General features: G+C 48.7%; 2 protein-coding genes across 2 annotated transcripts; both read left to right on the forward strand.

Moving 5' to 3' along the window:
* The first annotated feature begins 73 nt into the window (after nucleotides 1–73).
* Nucleotides 74–1,900, forward strand: LOC146041497 (uncharacterized). The gene is made up of 4 exons (XM_083161465.1): nucleotides 74–1,061; nucleotides 1,272–1,544; nucleotides 1,724–1,782; nucleotides 1,868–1,900. The coding sequence occupies exons 1-4, from the start codon at nucleotides 74–76 to the stop codon at nucleotides 1,898–1,900; spliced, it is 1,353 nt and encodes a 450-aa protein (XP_083017591.1).
* LOC146041752 (uncharacterized) lies at nucleotides 1,887–5,198 on the forward strand. Its single transcript, XM_083161658.1, has 2 exons — nucleotides 1,887–2,868; nucleotides 3,577–5,198. Exons 1-2 carry the CDS (start codon nucleotides 2,004–2,006, stop codon nucleotides 4,965–4,967), a joined length of 2,256 nt encoding a protein of 751 aa, XP_083017784.1. The 5' UTR covers nucleotides 1,887–2,003; the 3' UTR covers nucleotides 4,968–5,198.
* The last annotated feature ends 6,050 nt before the right edge of the window (nucleotides 5,199–11,248 follow it).

An 11,248-nucleotide genomic window follows, 5' to 3' on the forward strand; every position in this document is an offset into this window, starting at 1 on the left:
CCCTTCATCTCCTCCTTTCGACGCCGGAGGAGACCCTTTGCCCCGACTTCAGCTGCCCCGAGAAACCGGAAGGATGGCCACAGCTGCTCCAGCCCTGGTGCCGGCCTCAGCCTCCACTCCGGCCCTCCTCGCTGGGAGGAAGAAGCCCGGGAAAAAGGGTAAGTCACCGGCCGAAGGTCCGACCGTCTCGGCTGGCCCCTGCTCCACTGCCCCTTCTACGACACCACCAACGGTGCCCGACCAGGACCATTCCAAAGGCCTCCCAGCCCTGGAGCCCTGGATGAGGCAGACCGTGGTGTTGAAATTTAAGGAGTCGGATGGACAGGTGCCGGACATGTCGATCGACACCTTCGGCAAGAAGATGGTTCTCGACCAGGGATTCACGAAGGCTGAAACACTCAGCATTCAGAATTACCTGAAGGGGATCTTCTACGTCACCTTCACCTCCATTGCCATCTGTAAGAGGTACTGGGAGGCAGTGAAAGCGGCGAGACCCGAATCCCCTCTCTCTCGCTTTGTGGGCAACTGCCCTATCCAAAGGGAGGAGAGGCGGGTGACGGTTTCAATGCGCAGCCCTCACACGCCAGCCGGAGACATTGCCACATTTCTGGGCCGATTCTGCACGGTCGTGAGGAACCCCACAAGGATCATGACCGATGATGGATTCTGGTCCACGAAGTGGGCAGTGATCGTCCGGCTGCACAAGGACACCTCGTGCCCAGAAGGAGTAAAGCACCTTCCACAGTGCTTCTCCCTGGGGGGAACAGCAGGACTTCTCCATTACTCTGACCAGCCGCGCAACTGCAGGAAGTGCAGCGGGAAGGATCACATGGCGAAGGACTGCAAGGTCCCGGCCTGCAAACATTGTCACATGGCTGGTCATGAGACAAAGGATTGCCCCACGAGGATGACCTGCCACCTGTGCGGCAACACGGAACACGTCTACCGGGACTGTCCCGACAGAGTGAGATCCTACGCCGCAGCAGTATCGGGTGTGGTAGCCCCTGCCAAGGTACCACCCAAGCCTGCACAGAGGAAGCAGATCCAGCAGAGACAAGGCGGTAAGAAACCTTCCCCTCCCCCCACCATCCCTAACCCTCCTCCCCTCCCTCCCAGTGTGACAGCAACCCCCACCCCGGCTGTTCGCACCACCCCCCCTCCCTCACCCTCCCGACCTGTGATCAAACCAACCCTTCCTCCCACTACCCCCTCTATCCCACCCCCTGTCCCTCTCCTCTCCGAGGAAGAGTTTCCACCATTTGCCCCTGCAGGAAATGTACAACCGAGAAGGAAGAGGAAGGAGTTGGACAGCCCAGCTGCCGACCCAGAATCTTCAAAAAAAGCAGCAGTGGAATCGGTCGAGCCAGTCCAGGGCTCCCTCACCCTCGAGGAGGAGATGGAGGCCTATGTAGAGGTCTTGGAGGAGAGCGGAGTACCTGAGCTCAACAGCCTGTGTGAGATCGACAAAATACTTGACTGCATCCAGACACCCCAACAAGGAGATCCGGCTGCAGATCCTGATGAAACGCCTCCCGATGGGAGTGGTAATGTAAACGTACAATGACCCTGCCTTTTCCTCTTAACAAATGGTAGCTTTTAATCTTTTTACCATTAATGTAAGGAGCGTTAAGGATAAGAACAGACGTCAATCTATTTTTTCCTTTCTTGACATTCAGAAATGTGATGTGTATATGTTACAGGAATGCTCTCTCCCTTTCTCCAGGTCCTATAGGCATCTGGCCCGGCAGTGGTCCCATGGTCCATCTTACTGGTCCGGTGGAGGTGAGTGTAAGTCTGCAGGGGTAGCCATTCTGATCAGGGGGAGCCTCTTCACGCTAGATTCTGTTCAGGAGCTTGTCTGCGGCAGGTTAATCGTCGTAGACGGCTCCTGGGCAGGTGAGCCTATCAGGCTTATCTGCGTGTACGCTTCACCTATCAAGAATGAGCGTTTGGAATTATTCCAGACCCTGCGGACCCAGCTCGCCACCACCAGGGCTGTAGTGATGGCCGGGGACTTCAACTGCCCGATTGAAGGGGATGGTCGAAGCACCTGCAACTCTGCGAAGCTGGACATCACGTCCAACCTGCTCAGGGAAATGGTGGCCGAAGCATCACTGCGGGACGCTGTGGGCTCCATGGGGGCTGGCTCCGTGAATTTCACGTGGAGCCGCCCCGATGGCTCCGTGCGTTCCCGCATTGACTTTGTGTTCACATCCCGGGCAGTGCAGCAGGTTAGGCATTCTATGGTTCCCTGCTTCTTCTCTGACCACAGGGCCATTCACTTCCAAGGAATTCTGGGCCATGGTTTTCCATCTGGCCCAGGCTCCTGGAAGTTGAACTGTGCCTTACTGGAAAGGGAGGAAGTACTGGCTGAGCTTAAGGATGCCTACATCACATGGAAGAATGACAAATGTTATTTTGACTGTATGTCTGATTGGTGGGAATATGCCAAATCTAACATCCGCAGTTTCTTTCAGGCTAAAGGGCGTATCCAGGCATGCGACCGTAAGAGGAACCTCAGAAAACTGCAGCGTGAGCTCCAGTCCCTGGTGGACCTCCAGCGGTGCGGCTGGGACGTGAAGGACGACCTGGACGAGACCAAAAAGAGCCTGAAAAGGCACTTTGAGGAGGAGTCCAGACGCATCGTCTTCCGTTCCAAGGTGGAGAATCTGGAGAAGGGTGAGACGTGTTCTTCTTTCTTTTTCAGGAAACTCCACTCTGGCCATACGCCCCTGACAGAGCTGCGTGATGAGAATGGCATCCCCAGACAGGGGAAGGAGGGCGTGATGAAGGTTGTTCGCGACTACTACAGCGACCTCTACTCCCCTAAGACTACAGACACAGATGAGGCGGATAAGTTCCTGTCAGGTATCACTAACACTATTGATCCTGCAGGTAAATCAGCCATGGACGCTCCCCTGGCGTTGGAGGAGGTGCTCTCTGCCGCTAAATCCTTTAGGCAGGGCAGGACCCCGGGCAGTGATGGTCTCCCAGCAGAGCTCTATGTTGCGCTGTGGGATCTCATTGGCCCGGACCTGCTCGAGCTGTACGAGGAGATGGTGGTGGAGGGCAAAATGCCTCCTTCGCTGAGGGAAGGAATGATCACGATCTTGTATAAGCGTAAGGGGGAGAGATGTGACCTGAAAAATTGGCGTCCCATCTCTCTTCTGAACGTGGACTACAAAATCCTCGCCAAGGTACTGGCCAACCGGCTGAAGGCTGTCATTGGGCAGATCGTTCATCCGGACCAAACCTGCGCCATTCCCGGCCGCAGAATCGCAGACAGCCTTGCCCTCCTCAGAGACACTGTCCATTACGTGAAAGACCGTAATGTGTGCACAGCCCTGATCAGTCTTGATCAGGAAAAGGCCTTTGACCGTGTCTCCCATGAGCTGATGGGCAAGGTACTGCGTAAATTTGGTCTTGGTGAGCTATTCTGTTCTTATGTTAACCTGATGTACCTTGACATTTACAGCTCGGTGTTGGTGAACGGCTGGAAGACTGACCCCTTCTCAGTTCTGTCTGGGGTCAGACAAGGCTGCCCTCTTTCACCTCTTCTTTTTGTTTGTGTTATAGAGCTCTTCGCTGTATCCATCAGGCAAAATCAAGAGATCAGAGGGATCACCGCACCGGGTCCAGACCACCCAGAGGCCAAGTGTTCGCTGTACATGGATGACGTCACTGTGTTCTGCGCAGACCAGAGATCGGTGACGGCCCTCGTCCAGACCTGCGAGGACTTCGGCCGTGCTTCGGGAGCAAGGGTCAACCTTGGGAAGTCAGAGGCTATGCTCTTCGGAAAGTGGCACCTGTCGTCCTCCACTCCATTTCCATTCACGGTAAAGCCAGACCTCATCAAGATCCTTGGTGTCTGGTTCGGAGGAGATGGAGCGGCCCTGAAGTGCTGGGATGAAAGACTTTTGACAATGCGTCAAAAACTTGGATTGTGGAGTCTCAGAGACCTTACCATCGAAGGGAAAACACTTGTGCTGCGGAATGAGATTCTTCCTGTTCTTCAGTACACCGCCCAGGCCTGGCCACCTCTGGCGGCGATCTGCAAGGCCATCACACGGGCTGTTTTCCACTTCATCTGGGGCTCCAAAATGGACAGAGTCAAGCGGATTGTTATGTACAAGGATCCCCTCAAAGGTGGCAAAGGCATTCCAGACATTCCAACTATGCTGAGAGCCTTCTTTGCATGTAACTGTATCCGCAGAACTTTGATAGACAATTGTGCCGGCTCTGCGGGGAACTCCATGTCCCGCTTCTTCCTCCTACCAATGTGGAGGACCCTTAAATGGGACAAGTGGGACAGCTCCATCCCTTACAACTGGACTACTCCATGGTTCTACCTGGATGTGTCCAAGTTTGTGAGGGAGCACCAACTGGAGGGATTGAAACCCGACTTGTGGAAACCTAAAACGGTCCACAAGCTCATCAGAGCCAAAGACGTAATGGAACCGATTTCAGGGCTCCCTTCAGCAACTGCCAAGTTTGTCTGGGAGTATGTGGCCTCCAAAAGGCTCACAAATAGACACAAAGACATGTCATGGATGGCCATTCAGGGGGGCTTACCTCACCGGTCATTCATGCACTCCCGAAACTTGTGTAGGTATAGACATTGTCCCTGGTGCCTTGTGCATGAAGAAACCTCCATGCACATCTTCTGGGACTGCACCTACGCACAGTTGTTGTTGGATGCCCTAGAGACTGAATTCAAGGACTCCGTGCCCAGGAACTGTCTTTCATACCTTTCGGTATTGTATGGACTATTCCCAGGAACCCACACGTATGGGGCGACCCAGGAAGCCTGGCGCCTTATAAACTGTGTTAAGGACGCTTTGTGGTTTGCCAGAAATCGTCTCATATTGCGGAGGGAGAGAATGTCCGTTCAGGACTGCCGCAGGCTGGTTCACAGCCTGCTCAGAGACTATTCCATTCGGGATAGCCCTGAGGAAGAAGAGGACTAAACCCCTTTTCTTCTGGTCCTTTCCCCTTGTTTGGACTGCTTTATAAGACTTTGGGACCGTGGCCCCTTCCCCCCCACTTCACAATGTCTGTTGTTTTGTTGATGTATTTCTATTTATTGCCCTCCCCTTATATGTGTCTGTCTGGTCAATAAAGCTTCGGGCATGTGATTCCTCCTCCCTCACCCCCTACCCTCCACACCCATAGTCTTGTATACTGTTGTATAAATGTTACCGTTAGAATGCATAGTGCATAGTATAGTCTATAGTGTGAGTTTATCTTGTACTGTATTTTATAATATGTACTATACTGTATGCATGTGTACTGTGTTGTGGCTGTGCTGCGACACGGTATATGTGTGATATTTGTTATCGTCTGTTTTTTGCATTCTTTATGTACAATAAAGACCTGCTTTTTCAATCAAAAATGGGTGTAACATCCAGCAACTGCCCCCCCCCCCCCCCCCCGTCCTTGTTTGCATCAAGGGAGGTTCCACAATGTCCCCTTCCTCCTTGGAATTCTGTCAACAATGGGCTAACAAGGAGCTTCCACCCATTGGGGACCAGGCCTGGAAGGCTCCGCTGAAGCCAGGAAGACTTAAAAAGTCATAAGAGACATAGGGCCCATTTATCAATTGCTGCTTATTCCCTGAAAATAAAACTAAATACTGCGGTTAGCATCACGGCCGATGGGATGGCAGCAGTCTGAGTGCTGACAACCAGTGGAGGCTCCAGAGGATTGGCTGTAGCACAGTTCAAAATTCAAATGGGGGAGCCACACCCACGTCCACTAACTGCATTCCAAACTGACTCCCTGGCTGTGGGTGTGGCTCACCTATTTGAATTTTGAACTGTGCTGCAGCCCCTCCTCTGGGCCACCACTGCTGGCAACAGTATCCCAACTAACAGGCAGAAGACTGGAGCCAGAAATACATACATCAGTAAGGATACCGATGCTGGAATCACAATTGTAAGTATGAGGAGCAAGTTCGGTATAGGCCAGGGGGATTAGGCATAGGCACTAGAAAGGTTTGGGTTAGGCTGCGAGGAGGAAGTGTTAGGCACTTAAAGGGGGGGGGGGTTAATTGGTGAGATATGAGGGTTAAGGTGCGTACACACGGGGGAGATATATTGCTCAGCAATATATCGCTCAATGCCCCTTTTTAATCTGCGACCAGAGATTAGAACGGGGCTGAAAACGGGAGCGTGCACCCGGCGATTTATCGCCGGGCCACACTCCCATCACTGGCAATATGGTTGCCAGCGACCATATTCCCAGCGATATCAGCCCCTATCGCTGCCGTGTGTTCACAGCTTAAGTGATGGACACTAGTGGTCACAGGGAGAAGGTAATAGACTCACTGAACCACTATTGGGATTTTCTCCTTTGGGATACTACCTTTGGTATTCTGATGACCGCTGACATTTCCACTGCCAGTCATCTGTATGTATCCCTACAGAAGGAGTGCAGCAGACATCTCCACTGCATACATTCCCACCGGCAGCTGAAATGCCAGGTTTTTATGTGGAATATGTTGCTTCAAGATTTACCAGATAGGTAAACTTGGAGATTGGCGCCCCTATCTGAAGATAGTGCCAGCCCATTGTAGACTATACATCATCGCAATATTGTCACCATGAATATATTCCTCAAGTGCTTATAGAAAAAACTTGGTACTTATGTATTATCTGGGCTGCCGATTTTTTGATTGTATGCCTTAACTTAAGGCATACAATCAGATGCGATATCGCATCGCATACGACCATATCGCATGCGATGCGATGACCCGATTTTTCCATAGGATTCAATGTTAAAATGGACTGAGTCCATTTTAACATGGAATTCAATGGGAAAAAGGGGTCCTTTTCATACCCCTACTATCCAAGTGGGCATGGAGTTGGATATAAACCTGTGGCGAGCGAACGGTATTCTGTGTCCCCTCGCGGGGCTCGATACGCTCGCCACAGGTTTTTATCCAACTCCATGCCCACTTGGATAGTAGGGGTATGAAAAGGACCCCTTTTTCCCATTGAATTCCATGTTAAAATGGACTCAGTCCATTTTAACATTGAATCCTATGGAAAAATCGGGTCCATCGCATCGCATGCGATATTGTCGGATGCGATGGACCCGATTTCAAAATCGGCAGCCCAGTTAGTACATAAGTACCAAAAACTTAAATAAACATCAAGTTGTAGAGGACAGCAGAGCGGACACCACTCTAACCAGCACTGCCGGCCCAACGAGTCATTCCCCCCCGGGCCCCGCATGGTTGTAGTAGCACTACAACCTTATTATATTAATACGGGTGTGGGTCATTTGGTCACCAGAAAGTTGTTAGACAGTCATTAGGTCGACACCATTAGGTCAACATACATTTAGTTCGACATGAGTCTAGGTCGACATGGTTTAGGTTGACAGGGTCATAAGGTCGACAGGGTCATTAGGTCGACATGGGTAAGGTCACAGGGTCATTAGGTCGACTTGGGTAAGGTCGACAGTGAAAAAAGTTGACAGTTTTTTTTTTACCCTTATGTGCTAGTGTCGACATGAACACCGAAACGTACCACCACGTCCCCTCGCATGGTTCGCTGCGCTCGCCATGCTTCGGGCACCCTTTTTTGTTCTCCAACCACGCCCTAGTGGGTGGTAGGGCATGAAATACAGCCTGCAGGCACATGTCAGCTAAAAAAAAACAGTAAAAAACATGTCAACCTATCTGCATGTCGACCTAATGCTTGTCCATCTACTTGGTGGTGACTCAATGACCGTATCCCTTTAATACAGTGTAGATATTGTTCACTGGTCATCAATGGCAAAACTCTTGCAGCTTCCGTGATATATAATCAATTATATTGAATATCCTTAAACTGTGATTTCTATACCAGACAGTGAATGGAAATAGGCACGTGGCAGCATCCTTATTTCACACCTCACTCCCTCCTGATGTTGGCTGGCACAGGGCTGCCTTTATGAATTGTGGGGCCCGGGACTGACAAAATAGGCAGGGCCCTTTTTCCTTTACTGCCTGGTGAGACCTGTGTCCGCAGCACTGGCTGCACTAATCAACCTCTTTATTGCTTCAAGGGAAATGTGAACTTTGTTTATGACAAATTATACTTTATATATGCCTCACAGCACTGAGGTCATGGGTTCTATCCCCACCATGTGTTATATATGCGGGGCAGTACGGACGGTGTAATGGTTAGCATTACTGCCTCACAGCACTGAGCTCATGGGTTCTATCCCCACCATGTGTTATATATACGGGGCAGTACGGATGGTGTAATGGTTAGCATTACTGCCTCACAGCGGGTTCTATACCCACCATGGCCCTAACTGTGCGGAGTTTGTATATTCTCCGCGCACTTGCGTGGGTTTCCTCCGGGTAGTCCGGTTTCCTCCCACAATCCAAAAATATACTGGTAGGTCAATTGGCTCCCAACAAATTAACCCTAGAATGTCTGTGTGCACATGGGCATGTGGTAGGGAACAGTGTTCCCTCTAAGCTGTGCGCGCGCGCACACAACTCGACGAGCGTGCGCACAGACATTACAACAGAGCGCACAAAGCAGCAGTGGTCCCTTTTTGCAATTGTGGACTCAATTAATGTGTGTTTCACCCATTAACTACATTGTGGACTGTGTTTTAAATGTTTAATACCATTTTGAAGTAAAGTTAACACAAATGCTGAAAGTCATTTTCCAGTTATATATAAGTGACGCACAAAAATTAAATTTCCTTCCAAAGTTGCACAAACAAAATCTTTTGCCGCACACAGCCTTCGTAAAATTAGAGGGAACATTGGTAGGGAATATAGATTGTAAGCTCCACTGGGGCAGGGACTGAATGTTCAAATATTCTCTGTAAAGCGCTGCGTAATTTGTATGCGCTATATAAGAATCTGTTAATAAAGAAATAAATAAAAAATATATAAACTCTAGTCATGTGACCCCTTTTTGTCTGGGGCCAGGACTGGAGCCCCCCGCAGTACCCCACTGAAGGCTGCCCTGGGCTGGCGTACTCATCAGCAGTATGATATATACAAGATGATGTGTCAGTAAAACGCACTTTATGATAATAATTATAGTGGCTTATGTGATATTTAACCTTAAGGAAAGTGCTTTGGGGGGAAATTGATTAAGATGGGAGTTGCTATGGGCAATCGATCAGATACTATTTATTTTCTTCTAAAAGGTGCTAAATAAATGAGAAGTAGATTCTAATTAGATGCCCACAGCAGCCTATGTGAAATACAACTCCCATGGGCAGTACGGATGGTGTAATGGTTAGCAATGTTGGCTCACAGTACTGAGGTCATGGATTCTATCCCCACCATATCCCTAACTGTGTGGAGTTTGTATATTCTCTGGTTTCCTCTGGGTACTCCATTTGACTCAGAACAAAAATTAACCCTAGAATGACTGTGTGTATACATGTGGTAGGGAATATAGATTGTAAGCTCCACTGGGGCAGGGACTGATGTGAATGGCCAAATATTATCTGTACAGCGCTGCGGAATATGTGTGCGCTATATAAATAACTGCTAATAAATAATTAAATGTATGTAAATTTCCCACTTTTGTGTCTCAAAAAATATAAATAAATCTCTGCTACCGTCTTGTGGCAATATAGGAATGTGCATCTGGTTGTATTGAGTGATACAAATAAGTTCTTTTCACCCAGTGTTATGGGGAGCTTTTTAAACAATGTAACTCACTTCTTTAAGGTTCCAAGTTTATGGAGCAGAAGGTGTTGACTACAAAGTGTGTGATAGGGATCTTTGTTGACATCTGATGGGCGTCTGCCAACGGCTGTACACAATCAGGTAATTACATGGTTTGGTGTGTGTTATATAAGACCCAGTCCCCCCCCCCCCCCCCCATCTGTGTTTATATACTTCGGCACAGCGAGGTAACCAGTAATTACTGTAAGAAGGGGACCAGACACCAGTTCATAACTTTTATTACACAAAGAAAACAGAACTGAAGCATTTCAAAGTCTTCCAGGGCCACCAGTAATTGTTACAGTATATCGGTTTACTAACCCACGGAGGGCATCGGAAGATTCAACAATCTTATTCACCTGGGAGAGTGCGGAACATTTAGATATATTATATATCAGCCAGAAGGGGAGAGAGGCGAGTCTTCTAATTCATTTACCTTTATTGGGAGAAGATATCAAAGAGTTTCATTTGTAATTAGGGCAGGGTTGCCTACCTGACCCTCTCCATGAGGGAGAAAATGCTCTGTCCCTGGACTTCCCTGGTAATGTATGATTGCCATCACCTGTGGTGAAACACCTTTCTTATCAATTACCCAGCTCCCCACAGGTGCTGGTAATCATACATTACCTGGGAAGCCCAGGAACAGAGTATTTTCTCCCTGAAGGAGACGGTCAGGTAGGCAACCCTGTGGTAAAGTACCAACCAATCAGCTCCAATCAGACACAGCCTGTATCATGGCAGTTAGGAACTAATTGGCTGATTAATTTTCTCCACTTTATCACAAGGTTTAGAACAGGCATGTCCAACGTTGGCCCTCCAGATGTTTTGAAACTACACATCCCAGCATGCTTTGCAATAGTTTTAGCATTCTCTAATAGCAAAACTGTGGCAAAGCATGCTGGGATGTGTAGTTTCAAAACATCTGGAGGGCCAACGTTGGACATGCCTGGTTTAGAACATCTTCCTTTTAATGTGTATTTAAGTGCACATGTCTTGATTAAAAGTATTTCTTCTGCCTTGATGACACCATTTATTAATCAGCGCAGTGTCCGAAAATTAATCTTCACAATTTTTTATCTACAAGGTAAACTGTCGTCCAACTCTTGGTGCCCTTATTCAGATCTGATCGCAGTACAAATTTGTTCTCAAAGTGGTCAAAACCATGTTGGAACTCAGGCGGGGCAAATGTCCCATGTATAGAGAGTTACATTTCGGTGAGTTATTTTGTTCTTGTGCAGGGTAAATACTGGCTGTATTATTTTTACACTGCAATTTAGATGTCAGTTTCAACACAACCCACCCACATTTAACTCTCTCTGCACATGTTACATCTACCCCACCTGCAGTGCACATAGTTTTGCCCATTTTGAGAACAAATTTGTACTGCGATCAGATCTGAATAAGGGCCATTCTGCCTCTGTGTACTTGTCGCAGGTGTGTTGGATGGGACTATTTTGTGCTGTGTTGCTGTGAATTTTGCTCTTTTACTAAGCCAGATAGGTTATTTAGCGCATCAGCCATTTTGACCAAGTTATTCTCTATTCGCTCCATAATAGT

This window comes from Crinia signifera, chromosome 19 (assembly GCF_055691185.1).
Source record: "Crinia signifera chromosome 19, ASM5569118v1, whole genome shotgun sequence".
NCBI lineage: Eukaryota > Metazoa > Chordata > Amphibia > Anura > Myobatrachidae > Crinia > Crinia signifera.

Excerpts from the sequence above, each read along its gene's own strand:
- LOC146041497 (XM_083161465.1), top strand. The coding sequence starts at position 74 with ATGGCCACAGCTGCTCCAGCCCTGGTGCCGGCCTCAGCCTCCACTCCG. Across the intron at positions 1,062-1,271 it reads GATCCAGCAGAGACAAGGCG|GAAATGTACAACCGAGAAGG; the intron begins GTAAGAAACCTT and ends TTGCCCCTGCAG. Across the intron at positions 1,545-1,723 it reads AACGCCTCCCGATGGGAGTG|GTCCTATAGGCATCTGGCCC; the intron begins GTAATGTAAACG and ends CCCTTTCTCCAG.
- LOC146041752 (XM_083161658.1), top strand. The coding sequence starts at position 2,004 with ATGGCCGGGGACTTCAACTGCCCGATTGAAGGGGATGGTCGAAGCACC. Across the intron at positions 2,869-3,576 it reads GGCGGATAAGTTCCTGTCAG|AGCTCTTCGCTGTATCCATC; the intron begins GTATCACTAACA and ends TTTGTGTTATAG.